Source organism: Ciconia boyciana, chromosome 4 (assembly GCF_034638445.1).
Source record: "Ciconia boyciana chromosome 4, ASM3463844v1, whole genome shotgun sequence".
Lineage (NCBI taxonomy): Eukaryota > Metazoa > Chordata > Aves > Ciconiiformes > Ciconiidae > Ciconia > Ciconia boyciana.
The window spans coordinates 67678036-67703746 of record NC_132937.1 but is presented as its reverse complement, the minus strand read 5'-3'; the positions used below and the strand labels follow the sequence as shown (position 1 = coordinate 67703746).

General features: G+C 36.8%; 1 protein-coding gene across 1 annotated transcript in view; it reads left to right on the top strand.

Moving 5' to 3' along the window:
* The window catches only part of ADAMTS19 (ADAM metallopeptidase with thrombospondin type 1 motif 19), a 151869-nt gene that overhangs the window by 106458 nt on the left and 19700 nt on the right, over positions 1 to 25711 (top strand). The window contains exons 15-21 of the mRNA XM_072859462.1: positions 1618 to 1738; positions 3769 to 3849; positions 14263 to 14420; positions 15228 to 15381; positions 18327 to 18462; positions 20839 to 21043; positions 22946 to 23098. Coding sequence (XP_072715563.1) covers positions 1618 to 1738; positions 3769 to 3849; positions 14263 to 14420; positions 15228 to 15381; positions 18327 to 18462; positions 20839 to 21043; positions 22946 to 23098 — 1008 coding nt within the window. The remainder of the gene's footprint in view (positions 1 to 1617; positions 1739 to 3768; positions 3850 to 14262; positions 14421 to 15227; positions 15382 to 18326; positions 18463 to 20838; positions 21044 to 22945; positions 23099 to 25711) is intronic.

Below are 25711 nucleotides of genomic sequence, written 5' to 3'. Positions count from 1 at the left end.
GCTGCATGCTTATGCTATTAATGATCCTCAGAATTCTCAGAATTAATCCTCATAGAAGTCCTTCTGTCGCTTTTAGAGTGCCTCATATGGAAACTCTTCTATATAAAAATCCCACAGGGCTGGTTTTTTTCTTTGTCCGCTTTATATTGCATACATTGAATTCAGTAGAAAAAACAAACTTTAACACAGAAGCAGCATTGCTAGATGCTGTAATAACTTCAACAAATTAACTTATAGATGCATGCTTGCATGTGTATATGCATACAAATGCATATATGTACCTATAGTTATCCTTTCTCCAGTGACCGAGTGCGTGCAACGAGAATACTCCTAAATATTTTGCTGTCACCATGTAACAATTACAGGTTTAATCACAAAGATGATATATAGCCCATTTTTCCTGAAAAACCGTTGTTTGTTTTATCATTCACTTTTCACAACTGACTAATGAAGACCAAAATAAAGCCTTAAACCAAACCCACCTGACTAAGACTGAGTTGGCTTCTTGGCATATCAAAGGTCAGATGGATCGGTGCTAATCAGATTTGAAAGTCTAATTTGTAAGGTCTTCCACATTTTACCCTGTCTTCTTACACAACCCATTAGGAAGAACTTTGGGGACTACAGCTGTAGAGTTAGGTATTTATATCTTGTAGATGTGCCATTTTGGATACACAGCTCTTTGAATGCTTATGCTGTAATCAGTATTTTGAAATCTGTACTGCTTTTTTAGGTAGAAGAAATCTAATAAAAATTCTGTGCATAAAGTGAAGTAACAATCTTAATGTGCTTGGAAATGAGTGGCTCCTTGGTAGACCGTGGTTTCTGTTCTTAAAGGAATCCTTTGTTTCCTCTTTAACCTAGATTTATCTTCATTATTTATCAAACTGTCTTGACGTTTAATTGGTTTTATCAGATGCATTTATACAGTGCACAAGATTACCCTGTGATGACTTCTCTAGACTTTAAAAGGCTTTTATTTCATATCAGGCCAGCATGTGATATTAACTGTATTCCTATTGTCAAGGTACCACTGATGTTTATAGGTAGAAATGTGTCTAACATAGTAATGTGGAGGTGCTTGAGTAAACTTAATTTGTTTTAAACTGAATGCTTTTTAGCAAGACACAAATACAATTTACATTTACATATTCCAGACATCCTATTCAGAATAAGACATTAGGTTGACATTAGACAGCATTTTACTTTACCATTATGGGTGTGGCAAAGAACCTCCCATATTTTGAGTAGAAAGCAGTAGAGTTGCACACATTGCAGTCGCTGAGCAGGAGGCCCTGTGGGGTGTGTGTTGCAGAGTGGCTCAGAAGTGCCGGAGGTCCTGGGGGCAGGTGGGAATGCGGTGGTGTTCCTCTTGGGGAGCAGCTGGTAGAGTTAGCCAACCATATAGGAAGAGTGAATGCGACAATCTACATAAAATCAGGGAAAAAATTAGTATGGAAGGGATCTCTGCACATGAACTAGTGCAGCGCTCATTCTGAGCGGGCCTAGATCATGTTGGTTAGGGCGTCTTGCAAAAGCTTGAGATGCCCACTACTAAAGGCAGCTTTATGAAATACACAGCCTGTGTCTCAATAGCTTTATTTTCTTCTCCTACAGAAATTTGGCTGTGATGGCATATTAGGGTCTCTGGCTCGTGAAGATCATTGTGGTGTATGCAATGGTAATGGAAAGTCATGCAAAGTTATTAAAGGTGATTTTAACCATACCAGAGGAGCAGGTAAGTCTGTTTATTTCAAATACTCAGGAAACCAGTAGCAGTTTGATTACTTTGACCATTGGGAACTTTAAAAAGTTATACTTCTTGAAATTATGTAGTTCCTCACAAGAACTTCAGATCTACTTTTTTTAAGACAATAAGACATTTAAGATAAGAATGCATGAGTATTTTTAAATGTAATAGTTGCAAAATTATTGCAAATTCTTTCAATTATAAAATTAAGGCATTATCTAATTTATCTCCCATTAAGACACACATTATTTCATAGAGGAGCCTGATTTTTAAAAAATCTGTGAAATAACATTTATATTTTAGTAAATAAACTGTAAATTCTTATAGTGTTTAGATTCATTTAGTGTTCTTCAAAATGAATGTCCAAATTATGATCTGTTACCTAGAGTAATATCATTAAACCAAGCCAGACAGTGGGAGAACATAAAGCCGAATGTGTGAAGTCTCATATCTTTTCATTATTCATTGTTTTATGCTAATAATAACATATCATAAAAAGCAAATAGATTTTCTGATGCAGAATGAACATGAGATTTTCAAACACTGCTGTGATCTGTTCTTTTAATGAGAGTAATTGACTGGCTCCAGCACAATAGTGTTGACAGAGTAGAGGATTGAAATCCTAATAAAGTGCGCCATGCACCATGTATATACCTTGCCTTCAAGAAAAGTCTTTTCTCTGAAACAGAGTTTGGCCAATTGTTTTCAGCATTTGTTTGCCATTACACTTTCAGTTTCTTGAAAATGTGCAGAATTTCAAGACAGTAAGTAAATCACATCAAAAAATACTGTAATTAGAAGCAGACAGTATATCTTTGAAAAATCAAGGACTTCAATGCATTATAGACTGAAGTATAGTACTTTAAAAAAAAAAGCTAGGCATAGTCTTCAGATGTTTATGTCTGGCCCTCTCTTGAGCTGAAGGTAATGCAGAGCAGGGATCCCAGACCATGGATGTGTCTGGAGGACTACAAGATTAAAAACTACAAAGAAGGTGGCTGCTAATACAAATTACAGTATGTCAGCTCTCTTTTGTAGCTAATGTGAATATCTGCAAACTTTCAGGTTTATTTAGGGTTCTGTGTCAATCCACAATATTGTGGTATTGCCCTCTAAACAACTGTGTAAGTTATTTTCCTCCTCAGGAGGCTGGACTGTCAGGAGTACTTAGAAAGTGTTATTAGCTCTTAAGGAAATTAAAGATAAATAATGCTGCTTTGCAGCAATTTCATTTTCATGTTTCAGAATTATCGAAAAGATGTTGTAAATGCTCAGTATTTTGCTACAGAACATTACGTAGCTACACAGAATAAAAACTTGGTTTACTGTCCACTTTTTGAAGTTCACCCGGATAATCTAAAAGATGTTTTTATTTATTTATAACATTCCTGCTTTCACAATGTTTTTCACCTGCATTGCCTTTTCACCCCTTTTTACTTAAAGCAAATTGTTCAACAGCATGTCTTAGTCCCACACTCTAAGGAAGCAATTGTAATGTAAAGCAAATAACGAATAGGTAGACTTCAAAACTAAAGCCATTCATAACGAGGTTTGAATGTGTTAAAGCAAGAAGAGGGAGATGGAGCACAAAATATTAAAAAAAACCCCAACCAAACAAAAACCAAAAACCAAACAGTGGGAGGATGTGCTATATCATTTGTCTCTATGCACTGAGTGAAGTTGGAATTCTTTTATGGTCATCTGGTGGTGATGATGACACTAAACTACTTGGCCAGAGACAACTTCATCTGCTCCAGCCCCAGCCTGCCCAGCCTCACTAGTTCTTGTTATGTTTTACTTTGCTATACTCTTTTAATTGTATATCATGGTATATATATTACACATAATGCAGAGTTTCGTGCTTGTTTCAACATTTTGTGAGAACCCTCAAACCAATGCTATATAAATTATAACTTCTTACATTTAAAAAGTGAAACGGGAGAAGAAATGAAAAAACGTACAAGATATACTTTTCTATGCTTTTCTATTTATCTCAGAACATCTGGTCTCATGTCTAGGTTATGTGGAAGCTTTAGTGATACCTGCAGGAGCAAGGAGAATCAAAGTTGTGGAAGAAAAACCAGCTCACAGTTATTTAGGTAAATGTCATATGTTTTAGTGTTCATGTCCTGTTTTGGTCAGCAATGAAGACTGCTAGCTAAACATGCTTTTGTGATTAAACAAAACTCTGAGTGGAAAAAAGAAAAATTGTGAAAAGTACTTCTAAAGCAATTTTGCAGAAATAACAACATTAAAGAATGGTTGTAGGACCATTCTTCGTATAGGTTTTATTTTGAACTTTTGTCTCATCTCATTTTGTTTAGAGAATGTTTCAGAGAATTTATTTAGATTATTGAAGAAAAGTTTTGCATACTTTATCTTCAACATTTTCAATTTTTCATATGGAAAGCGCTAAAGAAAATACTTCACGCTGAAACTAGTGATAAGAGTTTTATGCTGAAACATGGAATAATTTGTGCTCAGACAACAAAAAAACCACACTGACCAATATACAGCAAATCACCAACAAATCAAACAAAAGTTCTAAAATTAGACTGAGAAAGCAGAAAAGTATTTCTTTGCATTATTTTGAATTGTCTGAATGTTTTAATGGACAAAATTAATCACAATTAATTTTATTTTTCTTCTTTTTTTTTTTTTTTTTTAGTTTTTCCATTTGTGTGAAATTGTCTTTCATTGAAAAAAAAGTTTTCCTCTTTTAATGAGTTCTAAAGCTGTTGTGTAGGAGAGTATAATTTATACTATTATTGTTACAGGGTTTCAGTGAATATATGAAATATCATAATTGGTGCTGTTCCGTGCACTGCTTAAGTTTAAATTGATAGAGGCTTAGTGTGAGAAATAGGACAGTGAAATGAAAAATTCCCTGGTTTGATCACTGTTCTTCGTTCTGCTCATAAGTAATATCTACATTTTAAGAAACTTTTTACCTGAGTGTTCTCAGTACTTCAATTGAGAGAATGTTGAAGATGGTGAATCTTAATTATGACAGCTTAAGTTATCAATGGGTGACTTGGTTTATCATGGGGTCTGCACCTGCCCTGTTAAGATATCACAGGAGATTTAGAGATCTGGATTATTTCATTGTTCCCCAGTGGACCATAGAGATGGGTATGTAAAAGTGTCAAATCGATAACTGAAGTTTCATTGACATATTTTCTAAATTTTCCAAGTTTTTTTTCCCTCTGTGTCTACTGTGTTAACATATGTGGACAACAGAAATACTCTTATTTTTTATTTTTAAAACAATGCAAAAATAAATAAATGTTGGAATTGTATTTAGGGAAATTAATTCCTTTTTCATGAGTAATAAACTGATTCATCCCTTGTCTTACAAACAGGAAAAAGACTGTAATGCTTTTTAAACCCATGAAATAATGTGGTCATGCTGCTTATTTTTGAAAGATACTAATTAGCAGATAATCAGCTCTTAATTGCTTGTCATTTTAATTTTACTTTTCTTAATTTCACTAATGTCAGTCTCAATGGGATCAGCCAGTATTTAATTGCAATATTTTTTGTTAAGCCTTTATGGGGAAGCAGGAACAGGTCTGCTACAGTATTTTGAATTAAAACTTGTGTTGTTGCACCTTTTTTTCTTTTTTTACTAGCGGAAGGTATTTAAACTTTCTTCACTTATAGGAGATTTATTCTGAAAGCATAAAAGTCTGAAATGAAAAGGAGTAACATTTTGAATAGGAACATTTTTTAATAGGAGTAACATTGAAAGTTTTGGGGAGAAGGCATAGATCTTTCATTTTAGAAATAATATTCTTCAAAATACTATGCTTAAAAATGTGAAATGTAACACAGATTAAATTCTTCCATGTTGCTGATTTGTTTTCTATCTTTACAGTTCTGCATGCTCATTTTATGTTGCGTAATACTTTGCTCTCTGCATTTCTGTACTTGAAATGAGCCAATACAGGCCAACACTATTTCTATTTTGCTAATTGTCATATACACATTTTAGGATTAAGTTTTTTAAATAATATAGCTCTTCATATAATTAATAATTGTCTAATTAAGAGAGAGCTGTAAACACAATTTTATCCAGTGTACACTAAGAGCTGTGGCTTACAAAGCAGAAGCTAATTCAAACTGAGGGAAGATTTGATCCCTGTTGTACAGCACAGATCAAATACAGAGCTAGTCAAAATGAAACGCCCTTCTCTGGATTTACTTTGTGGTCAGAAAGCAGAGTCACTATGATCTGGAAGCTGCGATGATGTTGCTGAAGTGATTAGTAAAAATACAGCCCACATCAGTAGCATCATTGGGTGATTATGCTAGTGAAGCAAATCTTCAGAAGAGTTCTTCCTGAACACCTCAGATACCCTCTTTATCTGAGGTATATGAACATATGCCACAGTAACAGGGGCTCTGGCATCCTAGGGGAAAAGATAAGGTATAACTTGGAACTGCATTTACTGAATTGATGGATCTGTTGAGGCCTGTCCTGTTTCTTCTCCTCCATGGGGAGATAGGAGCAGTGATATAGCCAAACATGAAGTATTCCTCCCTATTGAAGTTATATGAGAAAATGCATGAGATTGTGATTCTTCTTTCATCAGTAGAGTGTTCAGGAATAGGAATTATTTGTAGCAGTATAGAGGGGGAAGAAGTGTTTATTTAATTTGAGAATATTTCCTAAAGCATATACTTATTAATTTTGGAATTAGAATTCATTATTTTAAGAAAGAATTTTGAGATTTATTTTTAAAAATAAACTAGCAGTGATAACCTTGCCTGTTTATAACCATGTTGACATAAGACTTGGTTCATTGTCAGTTACTTTAAAAAAATTTTTGTAAGAACAGCTATAAAAAGCTTGTTTCAAGCATTATCTAGATTCCTGTGGTCTGAGATAATGCCTTTTCTGACGCTAAATTTTCATTTACATCTGGCAGATGTTAAAAGTTTTTTCAAAAAAAGTTCTTAATGTAGGATACAAAAAGGAAGTTTACAGTATTTCTGTATAAGACATAAGGCTCTTATACAGAACACTATGCTTTGAGATTAGAGAGCTCATTCATGTGACACCTGTCTAATGGCATGACAGGTCCAGGCCCCATAATGAATTAATAAGATTGGTTAATGGTATAAAACTATACAAATGATTTACAATCTAAAAGCTGAAATTTTTCTGTGCTAATTGGAAATGAGAGAAATTATTTGTGTTCAGCTGAACTAAAGAAGCAGATTAGCTGTATCAGTATTCTCAAATATGTGATCAAGCTGGTTCAGGGATATAGACCCTTTGGACCTGCAATATAACGCTGCATGACATTGTAATTGCCGATTCTCTTATAGGTATCAAGTCTATAGGCGTGCTATGTTCTTGTCTGATTTCCTTTATGAAATAAGTTTCCTAGTAAAAAAAAGCATGTTGTACCATATTTTGCGGAAGGAGGGTGTGGGAAAGCATATGGGGTATGACAAATAATACAAAATTTTGAATCCCTCATTTCTGACAGTGCTAATAGTTTTAAAATACCTTGGACCAAATCCTTAGACTGTGTAATTTCTAATTTCAAGGGAAGCCATTTGAGGACCTGGTCCCATAGCAGAGACCAGAGTCCACTGAGACTAAACATGTTTTCCTTTCACATATAGAGGACCATAGGAGATGGTTAATAAGTAACACCTTTTGAAACCATTTTACATCAAGATGAAACAAATACCCTCTATATGAAAAAATGGATTGACTTCACAGAGCTATCTTTGAAAAGCAGCGGTGAACAGATTGAGAGCTTATGGGTAAAAATTAGGGGCCAACCCAACAAAGGAAACTGGGGTGGGTGTTTATTACAGGCTGCCCAATCAAGGGGAGCCCATTGACAAAGCATGCTTACTTCAACTACAGGAAGTATCGTGCTTGCAGGCTGTAATCCTGCTTGGGGACTTCAATAACTCGACATCTTCTGGAAAAACAGCACAGCAAGCTGTAAGCAGTCCAGGAGACTCTTGGAGTGCATCAAGGATAATTTCTTAATCCAGACGATAGACAGCCCAACCAGAGAAACAGCGTTACTGGACCTTGTTGGTTGCGTACCAACACAGATGAACTATTTAGAGAGGTCAAGATTGGTGGCAGCCTCTGCTGCAGTGATCATGCTCTGGTGGAACTCATGATCTTGAGGGATGTGGGCCAGGTGAAGACTAAAGCCAGGACCCTGAATGTTAGGAGAGCAAACTTTCAGTTGTTTAAGGAATTAGTGGATGGGAAACTGCCCTCAGGGATAAAGGAGCAGAACAGAGCTGGCAGCTCTTTAATGACATTTTTCCTAGATCACAAGAGCTCTCAATTCCCACATGTAAGAAATCAGGCAAGGAAGGCAGGAGATGAGCATGGCTGAGTAAGGACTTCCTGGTCAAACTAAAGTGTAAGAAAAATGCATAGACAGTGGAACCAGGGACACGTATCCTGGGAAGAATATAGGGACACTGCCCAGATGTGTAGGGATGGGATCAGGAAAGCTAGGGCACAGTTGGAGCTGAATTTGGCAAGGAATGCAAAGAGTAGGAAGGGCTTCTACAGCTACATTAGTCAGAAAAGGAAGATTAAAGAAAATGTACACACACACACACACTCCCAATAAATAAGACAGGAGAACTAATGACAGTGAACATGGAGAAGGCTGAGGTACTCAACAATTTTTTGCCTCAGTTTCAATGGTAAACACTCTTCCCACATCTCTCAAGTCCCTGAACGTCAAGGCAGGGACTGATGGAATGAAGTGCCTCCCATCGTAGATCAGGTTTGAGACCACCTGAGGAACCTGCACGTACACAAGTCCATGGGACTCAATGAGATGCATCCAAGGGTCCTGAGGGAAATGGCTGATGTAGTTGCCAAGCTACTCTCAAGCGTATTTGAAAAGTCATGGCAGTCAGGTGAAGTCCCCAGTGACTGGAGAAGAGGGAATATTTCACCATTTTTAAAAAGGGTAATGAGGACCCTGGGAACTAGCGACCAGTCAGCCTTATATCAGTGCCCGGTAAGATCATGCAACAGATCCTCCTGGAAGTTATATCGAAACATATGATTAGAAACATCAAATATGGCTTCACCAAGGGCAAATTGTGCCTAACTAATCTAGTGGCCTTCTACGATGTAGTGAGTGCATCAGTGGACAAGGGAAGAACAACTGCTGTCATCTACCTTGACTTCTGTAAAGCCTTTAGTATGGTCCCCCACGACATTCTTGCTGCTGAATCTCAGAGAGATGGGTTTGATGGATGGACTGTTAGATGGATATCGAATTGGCTGGATGGCCGCATCCAAAGAGTTACTGTCAATGGCTCTGTCAATGGCTTGATGTCCAAGTGGAAACCGTAACAAGTGGTGTCCTTCAAGGCCCATACTGGGACCAATACTATTTAGTATCTTCATCAACAACATAATGGGATTGAGTGCACCCTCAGCAAGTTTGTGGTTGACATCAAGCTGAGTGGTGCAGTTGATTTGCTTGAGGGAAGGGATGACAACCAGAGGGACCTTGACAGGCTCAAGGAGTGAGGGCCTATGTGAACCTCAAGAAGTTAAACAAGGACAAATGCAAGGTCCCACACCTGGGCTGGGGCAGTCCTTGATATCCATACAAACTGGGTGGTGAGTTGATTGAGAGCAGCCTTGTGGAGAAAGACTTCGGGATACTGTTGAATGAAAAATTGTACATGAGGCAGAAGTGTGCACTTGCAGCCCAGAAACCCAGTAGTATCCTGGGCTGCATTAAAATAAGTGTGGCCATCAGGTCAAGGGATGTGATTCTCACCATTTACTCCACTCTCCTGAGACCCCAGCTGGAGTACTGCATCCAGCTCTGGGGTCCCCAGCACAAGAAAGACATGGACCTGTTGGAGTGGGTCCAAAGGAGGGCCACAAAAATGATCAGAGGGCTGGAGCACTTCTTCTATGAGAAAGGCAGAGAGAATTGGAGTTGTTCATCCTGGAGAAGAGAAGGCTCCGGGGAGACCTTATTGTGGCCTTTCAGTATGTAAAGGGCCTTTCAGTAAGTAAAGTATAAGAAAGATGGAGAAAGACTTTTTTCCATGGTCTGTAGTGACAGGACAAGGGGCAATGGTTTCAAATGGAAAGAGGGTAGATTTTGATTGGATATAAGGAAGAAATTTTTTACGATGAGAGTGGTGAGACACTGGAACAGGTTGCCCAAGAAATTGTGGATGCATCATCCCTGGAAGTGTCCAAGGTCAGGTTGGACGGCACTTTGCGCAACCTGATCTAGTGAAAGACGACTTTGCCCATCGCAGGGGGTTTGAACTAGACGATCTTTAAATGTCCCTTCCAACCCAAACCGTTCTATGATTCTATGAAATATGCATTCTTTAGCATTTGTGATTATATTGTGAAAATAGCATTCTGTAGCATATGTACACCCTTAATTAAATATTCCCATGCAATTGTATCTGATAGCAAGAGAACATGTTGTAGTTCCGTGAAATAAAAGTGATAAAGAAAGCACAAATAGGTCATCAAAACTATGATTGAAAACATATAACTTAGAAAATAGGCCGATAAATCAGGAATCAATATTTGAGTTAAAATTAATTTTATGTGTGAGCATCGCAGCACAGTAAGCAGAAGTAGTGCTTACTAATTTTAAGTGTAGTCTAGCACTTACTTTTAAGCATAGTCTTAAAAGTCCTTGATTTTCATTAGATAACATATATGCTTTTAGGTGAGGTACTTGTAAATTGGTGCCTTTATTACAATTTAGCATGGAATGATTGGTACAACCTAGAAGAATTAAGCTGGGCAGCCTGATTATTCCTTTCTATTTTCAAGAGTTATTGTGAGAAAATACAAACAGTATTTTTTTTTATATTAATTACATTTGTTGTCCTATCATGTCAAAACATACATGTTGCTTTCCCTGTTATCATCTTCTCATTATAGTAGCAGTAATGACCTTAACACAAGGATTTTCTGGATGCTAATGACCAATTGGGGTTAATTAGCTGAGATGATGCTGAAATACTATCAATGGCTTCTAGCAATATGTAGACCTCTGAATGTGGCACATAATTTGATAGTTACTGCTTATAAAACAGAATAGCACCTGTGAGCTTTTGTTGCTCATTCACTGGTGTTATTCACACATGAATGCAAGAGAGATGTTTACAATCTTATCTGTTATTAAAAAAAAACCCACTTCACAGTTAGTAAATATTGATCATGCATAACAATACTTATCAGTGAATGGCAGAAGTACGATTTTCTAAATACAACAGAAATGTGTATGCAAAATAGTTCAGCAAGGACAGTGAAATTCATATCTGTGAGTTTCTCCATATTAGATTTTTCCACTCTAATCTGGGCTTATTAGTAATAACTGTTAAGTGCCTTAACTATAGCCCTGATTGATTGGTTTTAAAATAAATATTTAATTGCTGGAATATGTCATAAATATTTTTCTGGAATTTAGGAAGAAAATATTCTGTTGCTAACATTTGACAAGCATGATACCACTTGATAGCATTTCTTTTTGGTTTCTCTTCTCTTACTTTAGTTTCCTTAACATCAAAACAGCGATTAGGAAAAGACTGAAGCAGCAGCAACTAAAGGAAAGTTTGCTGCAGATGATAATATCAAGTCTCATCTTTAGTTACTTCGGAGAAAACAGCAAGGAATAATCAACCTTAAAGAATAAAGACCTTGTAGAATAAAGGCAATGTTCAACAGAAGTTTCTTCTTATAGTAAGAGATACTATCTATTGAATGATAATGTGTCCTGTATGGTACTACAAACTGAAAACTTAGTTGCTTTCAGCATCTTTAAGTATCTTCCTGTTTAATGAAAAGTTGGAGAAAATACTTTCAATAGAAAGCTAAAATAATTTAAATAGTTTAAACAGAAACAATACTCTTTATGCCAAATTATATGTGACTCTAGATGATTTGTAGTGGCACCATATATGTAAGCTCAAGACAGAATGTTGTCCCTTGTGGGATGTAAGTTGAAATTTTCAAAAAATTACTCATATCTCAAGTCTTAATGTTCTTAAGATGGCTTGAAGGGAACACATGATAACCTGAATGGAAGTGAAACAATTGCTTCCTTGACAAAATATATAATTGAATTTCAGATATTTTTTGTATTTGTGAATTTTCTTGAGAAAAATAGGAGTCAGTCAAAATGACATTGTTTTGGTACTTTTCTGGAGACCATGACTAAATTTTGCACACAACGAAAGGCAAAATTCACAATTAAGATGTCAACTTCCCTCTTATTTTGGTACAAATGCCTTTTTTCTTAACCTCTCCATAAAGTGTGGCAATTTCAACTTCAGCAAAAATTTCAAAGTTAATACAGCAGTGCTGTTTTGCAGTAGTGTTTTAGAGTTTTCCATAGAAAACAATAGAAGGATTAGTAAGCACAGATTTACCAAGTGGAGGACCAGGACCAGGGCACTGTTGCTCCCCACTGAGCACTGGGAGGTGCAATAGCTGAACTGTGAAATGTTGCATCTCTATGCCTGTGTAGCCTCTTGCACCTCATTAAAATTGGAAGAGTGTATATCCCTGGTACAGTAATTAAAAAATACATTGCAGTCATCGCCATCACTTAATTGTCATTGTGATGATGGCTATATTATGCTCTGCACTTGTAATTAGCTCCCTTGTTTTAGCACTGAAATTTGGTTCTTGGTTACAGTTGCACTAGGTCTTCCCAGTCTGAGTTTTCTTTGTTTGTCTTTTTAGTTGTAGATGTATTGCTCGGTTTGTTTTATAGCCTGAGAGAGGATGCACTTGTGTGCTGAATTTTCTTCTGGCATTGCATTACTTTGTACAGTAAATCCTCCTTTATCAAAAGCTAAGCAGAGTGGGAGTACGTGTGTGGAATAAAACTCAGTGAACTTGCTTACAATATGGGGTGTGACAGTCAAGAACAGAAGCTGGACTGCCTGAATCCAAGCCTAAATTTTAGGCTTGAGGATACCCTTTCTTACTTTGTCTAACCCCAGTGGCTCAAGTGAGGAATCTGAAAGCAGAAAATGCAAGATCAGGCATATTGCTGTGTTCTAGGGCTGGGATTCTAGTCCCCTGCACATGCGTGCATGCTGTGGCACACATCTTAATTTTAAAGACAAGACAAAACAATGCAAAGTCTGCTGCTCTCCAGGGAGAGGATGCTGCTCCATCTGAGCAGCATGACCCGACTGGACCTCGGCACTTTCAAGTACATTTGTTTCACGTCTCCACTGGGAAGAGGATTGACCTCTACAGTTTATACACTAAATAGAACTTAATTACCATTAATAATAGAATGTTTAAACCTAAAATACCAATGTTTAATCTTGTAAAATCACTGGTTATTTTTAGTACAGGGCTGTTCTACAGCATTAATGGATTTTATAGTCTTAACATTTATTACACAGTGCTGCAGTGGTACACATCAGTGGTGTCTTATGCAATTGTATTTCTGCCAGTCCATAGACCTGTTGCCATTGTTTCCCGTAGAAACAAAACATAACAGTATAAATAGGAATAGGAGAGAAGATGATTACAGGAGTGACTCACATTAACTTACAACTTTAAAAAAGAAATTTTGGACAAGTCTTAAACGGTTGAGGTTCTCTTACAACAGTCTGATGCCAAACATGCAATTTCAATGAAGAGGAATGTGTAAAACTTCTTGTCCAGAAGGTGACTTCAAGTATATTCTACTTCACATGATTATTTCAGACCTGATCTGAACAAAATAAAATAAAATAAAGTAAAATAAAATAAGATTACAAGTCCTTTACAGAAGAATCTATTGTTTACTATAGAAAACTAGTATAAAATCCTGTGTTCTCAATGTATGAAATATATCTTACCTGACTTGATGACGCTTTTGAATATAAATTAGGCAACAGATGAATGATTCAGCCAAAAAGAACAAGCTTTTCCTATTTGTTAGAAACATCAAATTATGTGGTGAAAATGTATAAAATAAATGCTTAGGTAGGATGACAGTAGTATTGTCACATTCTAAGGTGGAGAAAAAGGCAAATGTAGTTATTAGAGGAGAAACAATTCTGAACTAGAATTTTTTTTAAGTTTTACCCTAATTCCACAAATCTTGAAGAGTGTCTTGTGAAAATTCTGTTTCCTATGTGTTTATGGGTTATAGAAATGACGACTCTAGGAGAAGAGAGTGGTTGCCTTTGCCTTAAATTAATTCAGTGATCAAATTGTGAATTATGCTGGAGCCTGTCAGTCTCTTTAGGCATTAAAACACTGATGTTAACTTAAAGTAATGTTGAACACACATGGTTTTGCCAAGCATTCCTTCCAGAAAGTGTTTCTGAAGCATGTTCCAATTGAAGTTAATGTATAGTAGGATCCATAAATATCTTTCTTTGCAAAGAGAGTTATGTGATTTCACCTACTTGTTAAATTATCCAAACAGGAAGTGAAAGGAGGCCCAAATCACTACTGAACAGACGCCTTTTATATTGGTCTTTTTTCGTATACTTTGCAGCTCTTCGAGATGCTGGAAAACAGTCAATCAATAGTGACTGGAAGATAGAGCATTCAGGAACATTCAATATTGCTGGGACCACTGTCCATTATGTTCGGAGAGGTCTCTGGGAGAAAATATCAGCCAAAGGTCCCACAACATCACCTTTACATTTACTGGTATGGCAGTACGGATTGGGGTCTTTTACCTGATTCATATCATATAGTGTGGTAACTAATATTTTTTTCCAGGCTCCTGAAGATAATGAGATCTATGTAAGATATATCTGCTTTTATATATACATACACCTGCTTATATATATAGATCTGTTAGCCCACTTCTAAAAAAATGCATTTAAATCCAAGAATAATCTTTATGTTGTTGAGGCAAGATGGAAGGTCTCAGCATTCCTACAAACATCATAAAAAGTTGATGTTTTGCTCTAAGAAGAGAGATTCAAATTAATATCACGTGGTTTTTATCCTGGCTGACTATAGCACAGCATTGCCATTTCAGGACTGAAATCACCAAGTTCTCCACAAAGAAGTAGAGTTTTGATGCATTTCAGTGTAGGGGAGGAAATGTTGATAGCCACCAGAAAGAAAGAGGGAGAGATGATGAGGAAGTACTTCAAATGCAAAAATTGCCTGGTGTAGCTAAAATAGTTTTAAATCTGATGCATCTAGGAAAGACCTCCTCTAGTTCAGAGCACTGAAATCACAGGACATAATCATCCTCCAGATTTCTGGTGAATTTTGTTTGCTTATTTCACATGGAGGGCTTTTCGACCTTTATGTTAATTAAAATAATTTTTCCCATTGTTTTTATTTGGATACTCTCAATTTCTTCTACAAAACCCATCAGGAGGATTGAATAGCTGTAGAGCATTAAGTCATTCTGTCATGCTTTTCAAGATGATCTCCTCACAGCTTGGAGTTTGTCTTCTACAGTTTGTCTTCTTTGTTTTCCTTCTCTGTATCTTGCAGGTGCTGCTCTTCCATGACCAGAGCTATGGTCTACACTATGAGTACACAATCCCACTGGATCCTCTTCCTGAGAATCAGAGCTCTAAAGTACCGGAGCCTCTTTTCATGTGGACTCATTCCGGCTGGGAGGACTGTGATGCTGTATGTGGAGGAGGTAAAATAAAAGAAACATGTACAAACACACACATACCCATATATATTAAAAATGTATATGTATATACAATATGTATGTACATACACAATACATATATGTGTGTATACAGTATGCATATATATGTATATACACTGTGTGTGTGTGTATATATATCTTTCAATGAAAACAGGTGGTGTATTAATATTTAAGACTCTGATGGTCAGTGTTGTATATCTAATAATAATATCCTCATTGAGGCTTGTATGATTCCATACAATGGTGGACATATTTCAGTCTCATGCTTCCTGATTATATTAAAAGAATAGTGATAACTCTAGGAAAATATTCAAACTAATTAAAGTAAGTAGAAAAAGATAGTGAGGTAGTGAAGGAACAAAATCTAGATTAACAAAGCAAATTCAGGACACAGTTTCCAAAAAGATACAAGTGCAAGAGCTAGAATAAGAATAGAAAGTTCATATGCCTTCCATTCTGTATTTGGAACTATTGAAGATAAATGATCTGTAAAAGACATTGCAACTACAGAAAAGCTGAACCCCAATCTCAGATCAAATATGTACATGAGTAACATTAGTAACATGAGTTGAGGATGATCCAGAAACATATGGAACAAATATTACAACAGCAGATATTAGCATGCTGATGTGATATTTTTCCTATGTTTATGTTTATAAACCATAAAAAATGTGAATTTGGAAGAACAAAACACAGATATGAAAACAAATATTGGAACATGAACAGTACTGCTGTAACAAAATCCTTTAAAATTGCTGTTTAGAAGCGGGTTATTCAAATAGGTAATTACATTGAAAAAACACTTCAGAGTGTTTTTAATGAATGCAGCCTATAGAGATCTGTTCATACATTGTGCAATTAGTCAGACCTACACTGTGAATACTGTATTGATTTTTGATACCTGTCTTTCCTGCTTACAACCTTGACAGTCACAGTTGTTCTGATCAGCAGTTCTGAAAACTGCTGTGCACCTTGTTATTGCGTAAGAAGGCCTGGAAACGCTTTGCTTTATCATAACAGCAGCATAAGGAACACAGTGTTCTAGCTCCTTTGACTCTGTGAACAGTCCTGGTGTCATGACAGATTACTGTAGTTTCCATAAACATGCTCTTTGTGGTTTGGTAAGAAAGCTTCTTCCCTGAAGGTATTTTGTACGTGGTGCTAGTAGCATCCTCTGTTTCTTAATAGTGCATTCCTATTCACTTGGAGTATTCATACTTTTTACAGTTTCCTGAAGTATTTTTAGACTAATTTTAATGCTAGCACAATCTCTCATTATTGCCCCAAATATTTCTAGGGTTACCTATCATCTGGAGAAGTCTAAAATGCAGTATGTCAGTAATTTATTCTACATTAATGCTTAAATAAATATTTAAGTGTTTTACTGTAATGTTTATTTATCATATTTTTCTGTTGTAACTGGCCTTCATTTTTTGTTATTGTCTAAAATAGTTGAGTTAATACAAAGTTCCATAAAAGGTATTTTTATTGCAAGTATTCTGCAATACAAGTGAAAGACTTTTCTTACTTTTTTACATTTTAACTATTCTTTTAGTTCTTGGCTTAAATATGAAGCAATAAAGAAATTAAAATGCTGCAATTTGTACGTTGTGTAAATATTTGTGTTTCAATTTTTAACATCAATATTTTGATGAATCTGATTAAAGAATATAACAATTATTGGTAGTTTTGCTTAAATGTTTAAAGTGTATGTCAGGATGAAACTATTGATGAAGCCATGTGGTTTTATGCATGTTTATATATGTAACTGGTCTGCGACCTCCTGTGTTGCAGAAAAGCTTCCTTTGGGTGGAGAGAATATGACTACACAGATGTATATGTAAATACAGAAAAAATTGTCAAACATTTCAAATGCTGTATATGATAGATTAGTTGCATGTGCTCTCCCGTACACGAGCACCGTGTAAAATGTTAGCTGTGGTCACACACATAATGCGCATTTATAACTTAACTGCTCCGTCCGCAGGCACATTTCTGACCGCTGGTGGACATTGCATGCTTAAGTCTGCCCCGCTCCTGCACGCACCCTGTTGTCGGTAAACTTCCAGATAGAAACACAGTGTTAAAACTTAACCATAGGAACAAATGGTTATGAACCTATTTTCTACTAATTGAAGTCTTTAATTCAAGGATTGCTAGTTTTCTAAAAATTAGGCTCCAGTCTAATTACAAGTTACTGCTTGCAGTAGCTATTACGTTAAATTCTGATTTCTAATGCTTCCAGCTTTGAGAGACACCAGGCTCCAACACACCCATCAGGGCAAGGTTTCTGAACAGAACGTGCACTAGGTCTCTGTAGGCAGTACCCAACTTCCTAAATGATTACCCTACAGATCAGGTCAGTTATGTGGCCTCTTTAGTTCATGGGGAATAGTGCATGCTCCTTACTGAAGGTTGCATGTGCTGATTCCCTTTAGCTGAGTGCCAGCCACACCTGCCAGTATACTGCTAAACCAGGCAGAACTACTAAGCTTGAGCAATATGGAGAAGCAGGACCTGTCATTTCTTTCCTTATTTTCTGTATTAAAGAACAAACATAATTTCTATGTAATTTTTCTGCAAGCTTTTCTCAGTGCTGGGGTCTCAGTGGTTGAGAAAGAAACAATTATTCCAGTAAGACTAAGGTTTTGGCCTATGACTAGTTACAGGAATAAAGCAGCAAAACTGTTGACAGCACAGATGTTGGATTAGAAAATCACATTGTTCTCTACAAAGTTTAATAACTGTCCTGGGCTCCCTGCTAGCTTTTATTTTCTTTTGAGATTTTACACTTGTACAGGTTTTACAGTTCTTTTAGCCAAACTGTACATGAAATACTTGTATCTGATAAAGATACCTTTGTCCTTACTTTTTTAACAAAGTTGCATATTCCTGGCTTCCCCACATACCTACCTTTTTTTTTTTACTAGGTGAAAGAAAGACAACAGTCTCTTGCACAAAGATTATGAACAAGAATATCAGTCTTGTGGACAGCAAGAAGTGCAAATATTTAACAAAACCTGAACCACAGATCCGCAAGTGCAATGAGCAGCCATGTCAGACCAGGTAACAGTGATTTGGTTAAATTAAACTGCTATATCTAGATGTAAAAATCTTAAGAGCTAAGAGAGATGACTGCCTCTGGCAATGAATATGCAGTAAATACATATATCCAAAAGGTTATAATGCAAAATATAGGGAAAATGGAAACACTGGCTGTTGTTTCTCCTGAGTTTTAATGAAAGGGAGCCCTTAAACACATGCCTAAATCAGATCTTATTCAATAAAGCAGCTCATTACTTTCCTCAGGAAGAGTTCTCACAGACTGATGTGTGCTATGAAATTGAAATTTAAATGCTGTTTATATATAAAGATATTTATATATAAAGATGCATTTATATATAAAGATGCATGGGATTTAATCCCATGCTTTTAATTAATGGTATATTTTAGTGCTTTGTTCAATCAGGGCTTCACTCCTTTAAAAGCTCTCAGTAAGCTCTGGGTGCACGAGGTAGTAAATAAATAATTAAATAAAAATCTGTTATTCAGGTTTTCTACATTGATGCAACTTGAAGTATAAAGAGCCTTCCCCCACTCCTCTCCTCCGTCTCCTCCATCCCTGTCTATGTATATCACTAGGCAGTACTGGACTCTGATGGTGGAAAGGTGGAAGAAGCAGGAGGAGCTTTTTTTCTTTTAATTTCCCTCCACGAGGCAGCTGCTGCAGCATGCGGCCTGTGCCCTGCAAAGCTCACCCTATTTGCTATCCCTGGCAGCCTGCTTCTTCCACTGGCTGTCCAGGCTGGCACAATGACCCATTTCAGAGTTTGCCATCCTGCTTCCAAATGGCAGCTAAGAATTATGACTAAGTTCCCAAGTATTGTGTGGACTTGGGTAAAGTATCTGCCACCTTTCAAGAGAGGGGAGAGCAGCTGGCAATAGTTGGCTAGCATCCCCAGGAGTAAGCACGGGGTAGATCTACTGCAGTCATCTGAAAGAGAGGTAGATGGTATTTTTAAAGAAAACAATGCAAAGTAAATAAAATGCAAATATTGTTGAAGAAAGCATGTAAAATGAACCAGAAGACATAGCTTTATTGCAAAGGATGAAATACTGAAATTGATAAAATGCAAGTTATGATACATTTTAAGTAAGACCAAACCACTGAGGTTTGGACTTCCCCAGACTAGGGCATTACACTTTAGAGGAATTATTTGTGTTTCATTATATGCATACTTGAGCAGATCTTTACTGTATTTTATTAACATCACCATACACTTAATGGATGGAAATGGAAGAGTCTCATCTTTTTCTGAGGCATTGTCAACTATATATTTTCAATGTTCTGTACTTTTTCCAGCTCATTAAATGAAATATTTTAAATGTTGCTAATTGCTACTCAGAGATGCTGTGCTGAGAAATGTAGAAAGATATAATGATCCTTAACCTATATATCCAGTTTTTAATACAGTGTTAGTGATTCTTACAAAACAAATATTGTTATCTTTCAACAGAAATGTAACTAAAGCATACACTTGCATAACTAGTTGTTTGTTATTGGCACTTGAAGAAGTATCTTAAACTCCATTGCATTATCTTGACAGGCTGTGATTTGTAAATTGAGTCTCTGGACTCATAATAAAAAAACCTTACTTAAATGTTTTATTTTCTTACAAGAAATGTGTGACGGAAGGTTGGAGCAGATTTGTCAAATCTCAGTTTCCTAAAAACTCTCCCTTGCAATCTAAGACTCCTGGGATACACTTGTGTACTGCATCAGTGGCAGAACTGTTTGATTTTTCAGGGCACATGGCCATAGTCTGGAGCTGCAGAACATTTAGGGAAAATTATGTTCTAGAACGATTGCTCTCCAGGTATGTGGGCCCTGCCAAACTGGATCAGCCTTCCTTGCTGCTGGGATTTAAACCACGCAACCTGAGTTAGGCCTGACCCTGAAGAACATGAAGAAGGCTGAGCTTTTATACTTCCTCCAGAGCAACGAGCCTTTCACACAGGAGTGATTCTGTCTTGCAACTAAGTATTTTCAAAGAATGCTGGGCTTTACATGCATGGCATGCACTTGACGTATAGACAGTCATATACATAGAGAATAACAGACAGGCTGATCAGTGATCTGTCATCTTTAAAATGTGTGTGTATGTCGGAGCTTTTCTAATTGGAATTATAATGAGAGGAGAGTACTCTGAAAACATAGGGACAGTGGGCTGGGGAATGAAATTATATGAACATTAACACCTTATTTAATGTAAAATATGTTAGATTAATAAGTAACACATTAACAAAGTGAAGTTAAAAGGAGGCAGAAAATATGCAAGTATGTCTTGGGTGTGTGTACTGGTAAGCAAGAGAGTAAGATGTTGTAATGGTACCTTTCCCTTCCTGATTTCTTGTTACTGCATTGCCTCTATTTCTATGTAGATGGATGATGACGGAATGGACTCCATGTTCAAGGACATGTGGAAAAGGGACCCAAAACAGACAAGTAGCCTGCACACAACAGCTCAGAAATGGGACCCTGATCAGAGCTAGGGAGAGGGATTGCCTTGGGCCAAAGCCCGCTTCTGCACAGCGCTGTGAAGGCCAGGACTGCATGACTGTGTGGGAGGCAGGAGTCTGGTCCGAGGTGCTGCATTTATTTATACAAATAGTCCATAGTGATTATTTAAGCCTTACTATTTTCTGGGAATATGACTTTTTCAGTGGCAAGTGGCACAGCTCAGCCTAATGATTTTCACGCAATGATTTGGCAAAAGGATCAGGGACTAGGAAAACTAGCCATGTAGAACTACTACATTTTACCTAGTTAATGTCCTGGAACAGTTTCTTTTGGCCAGTTTTCAAGCACATATAATCAAGCATGTCCTGACTGTAGTAGTGGGTAACTAGGGGTAAATGAAATTAAGGCCATCATTTATCAGCTATCAGACCTTGGGTTCAGAGTGGTAACATGTCTGACATACTTTTGTATCAAGGATGTTGATCAGCAGATGATTGCTGCCATTCTGCTTCAGAGAGGCTATAAGGGGAGCTACTTGACATTTCCTTCCCTTCCTCTCTCTTCTTACCTCCTTTTCCAAGAACAGCACAAGCAGTGGGCAAAAGGGCTTGTAAATAACACAATTTCACATACATTGCATCCTGAAGCATTGCTGTAGAATATAATTATTATTCAAAAAGCTTTATTAATTTAAGATCTTTTAATGTGCATGTCCATTTGGCTTTCTTCTTCTTCTAAAAAGCTATACTACTTCTAAAAGTAATTGACTGTGGTGGAAGAAGGGTGTTGTTATCACTGCCATCTGGACAAGCTGAAGGGGTTACTTGCAGTGTCTCTCTCCATTGGAAGAGCAAGGCAATTCTGATTGCCTCCCATACCAGAAGCTGTGCTGTGGGTCCCTCTGGGTTCAAAATACAAATAGCAGCTTCTGAATGTGGGTGCAGTCCCTTCTTTGGGCTCTTCTGCTCAGCAGCACCCCCTGATCCCAAGGAAGGAAGAGCTAAGACATAGGGAATGTTTTCAAAGATGAAAAGCAGATGCTAAGGTAGAGATAAGAGAAGTAAATAGCAGAAGTTCCTGATTTGGTACACTGAGGTTTATAATGCAAGGGCTGGCTGTGAGAAGAATGGTGTTCACTTACAGAGGTGCAAGAAAGAAACCCAGATTGTTTAGTTGGTTTGTTTTACTTGAGAGATGAGAAGTAAGTATGTTTTTGTTGGAAGCAATAAATATATTTTGAAGAGTGAGGTGTTTCCCATGGCCATTCCTACTATCACCGTTATACTGGAAGCTAGCCATTGCTGCTTCCTGCAGTTATAATCAACTTGGCAAAGGAGAGTTTTGATCTGCAAGCAGTGGGATGATCAAAAGCAATGATAATGTTTTGAGAAGGAAATGGCATAATTTTTGGCAGTGTAAGTGGGAATGATGGAAAAAAACATAGATTAAGACCTTCTGTGCAACTCAAAGAGAGTTTTCACATGCTGTATATATGACTTCAAATTTTCAAATTCAGTCTAGATTCTTGCATAGTTTTAGAATATTGACTTTTCCGTTTTAACTTTTTTCCCTCCAAAAAAAGGTCTATTAGACACTAGTAGAGTTTTTCTGAAGTTGCTTCATATCTTATTCTTATGAACATTATTTAGATTTTGTTTCATTACATTTCCTTTCCTTCGTAGAACAAAGATTGCCTAATAATTTCAGTACAACATTTTGCATTCACTTCATCATAACTTTTCAGATGTTTCCTTATCCAAAAGCCTAGTTTTTCCTGCAGCAAATAATTTTTGATCTAATTAAATATTTTTAGCTGAAAATGCAACCATTATCATTCTGCCCCATAAGGAATTTTTGTTCATTTGTTAGTTTTTAACAAACCCAGTGTCTATGCAATTGAAGATTGGAAGTCACAAAATTACTGAAGTCTTGAAATATTTATGTTAGCCTGGCAGAGGTAATTAGAAATAGATAACATGGGGTGACTGTGACTTTTGTAGAAACCTGAAAAACATCTTTTTTCAACAGTGCTCTGTAAAGTGTGGTAAGGGAGTACGGCATCGGACTGTGAGGTGCACCAATCCCCGCAAGAAATGTGTTTTGTCCACAAGACCTAAAGAAGCAGAGGACTGTGAGGACTATTCCAAATGCTATGTCTGGAGAATGGGAGACTGGTCTAAGGTGAGGCATCCTTGATACTAGTGTTCCACAGCATAATACATTTTGCAAGCTGAGTTCTTTGTAAGAATTGCTTTTATCAGAAGTGTAGGAGTCTCCCAGCTGAGGGAACAAGGCTACAAAAAAAAAAAACAAACCCAAAACATGTAGTCACACTGAGACAACAGTATAAATAAAATTAGAAATATGAAGAAAGCGTGAGGTGAATCTTCAGTATCATTCAAATGTGATATAAATTTCCTGTTGTCAGTAGGCAGGCAAACAACTCAGAAACTGAAGTGCACTGGACAGAGTCAGGCATTTCTGTTTGAGAAGACACCTATCAGGATTATTCCATTTTCAGACCTGTTTGAGAATAGTAATGACATTTTATTACATGAAGTAGCATTTGTCTTGAAGTAGTCTTGGCTTATTTTTAGTTTGACTTATTTTCTCACCTGCTTCTGGCTTGATATGTTACTGAGACAAGGTGTCATATGCATGGGGTACTGTGTTTGGCTCACAGCAAGAGCTTTCTGATTGTCCCTGGATTGCAGAGTAGAGGCTATCAATTGGCTCTGCATTACACACACTTCTGTGAGATGCTCTATTGTATTTCTTTGCCCCTTCCACCTCCATTATAGGCTGCCAGGGACCTAATGTTCATTGTTCTCTGTCCTGATTCTGTCATGCATTTCTCATGGTGATATGGGATCTTTTTCAAGGATTTCTTAACAGAATGGTTCTGAGAAGATAACTTAATTTCCATTACTAAACATTTAGAATACTTCGCTTTGGCCATCCTACTGGATGTCCCCCCTGCCCCTTTTCCCAAGCAGGGCCACTTATATGTTATCCACATTTTTTGCCACTTATATGTTATCCAATTGTAAACAATTATAATTCTTTTCCTTCACTGCAGCTCACTCCAGCCTCACAGTTTGCACATTTCATTAATTTGTGTTTGCACATTTTATTAATTTGTGTTTCCAATAAGTTACACCCTCCAGCCTTGTAAGGAATCACCTTTAGCCTATTAAATTTCCACATAGACCATTTAATGTCTGGGAAGCATCTATTACTGTCTATTCTGAACACTTGACGTAGCTGTCGGTACATTATTTCCTTGGCTTATGGGTTTTGATTTCAGTGAGGTACATAAGCATAGGCCAAACTGTAACAGAAAATATTGATTAGATCTGTGATTGAGTGTGTTATTGGACTGGGACCTTGAACATCTGATACACTTTAGAATATCAACACATGCTGAAATACTGAAATTGAACCTTAAAAGTCAAGGTTTTCTCTTGCCATATCACAGACCACACTTTAGCAGAGAGATTGTAATGTTGTTTTTTTTCTTGCTTCTGTTCATAACTTTGCACACAACACTTCTACTTTCAGTGCCTAACATTATTGCACCAGTTTTTAACTTGCTTGTATGGAGAAGTATTTAATGTATTTTTAGTTGTCTTTCATGTGATGTAACAGCTGGAAACAAGGACTAAAGCCAGCAGTGTATGACTAGCCAGCCTTCCAAGAATTAGCTGCAAGTACTCTGTGGGCAACTAGTGTTTCATAGAATTCTGCTTGGGAGCTCCCATTTTATGACGATGGGGTACGAATTGTCACTATCATATTACTATTTATTCCCTTTTCTTTACTTTTTTCACGTTTAAAGGATAAAGGATAGTGTCAAATGATTTTTTTTTTAGTGGTGATCATTTAAAATATTTGGAAATATTTTGGAACAGCCTCACAAAAACTAGAAGATAACCCCCCTACCTTAGCTACTTCAAAAGCACAAAGTGGTATAACCATTAATTTTTTAAACAACAGAAGGAACTAACCTTCAGTAGCAGGGTTGCTTTTGCAAGAAGATGTGTTTGGCAATAAAGTTAGTATTTGCATTTCCATACCACAGAACTGCAGTAAAAACCTGCAATCATTTAGCACTAGCACCAGCAGGGAGTAGACTATGGAGAAATGACCATCTGCTTTCTTAGTTGAAGCAGTCATTCAAATCAGGGTTGTTGAGGCTATGTGGGGATGCTCAGACAGTTACACTGTGTTCCTAGTGCCCTCTGGAAAAAAGAAGAACTTTATTCTCTAATTCAGTACTTTTCACAAACGTCCATGTCATAGATGAATGTACAAGAACTTGCTTCTTCCTGTTTAAAATTTACTGACATCTTGTATGTTCTGCTTTCCTCCTACAGTGAAAGCTGTAACGCTGTCACCTAAAGTGTACTTTAAACTTCAAAATTAGGAGATGAGGAAATATTTTATATGGAATTGACAAAACCTTTTGAACATACAGCCTGACTGTGACTTACGCAGCTGAGATTTTCCAAGATTTATACCAAAAAATAGGTACTTTAATTTCTCTACAGAGACATGAGTTCAATTTAAATTATACTTGGATTTCCTTTTTTTTTTCCCTGTTACTATTCTGTTCCATTGGTAGAGTACATAGCAACATGAAGTCATGGCATACATCTTAATGTACGCCATGGGGGAAATGGGGAATACAAGTCTGCAATGGGGGAAACAAACGGAAAGCTCAGATAAATGTTAATCTTTGCTCACTGTTTGTTTCTAACTCAGAGGTTCAGTACAGCCTTCTGTGTTCACTAT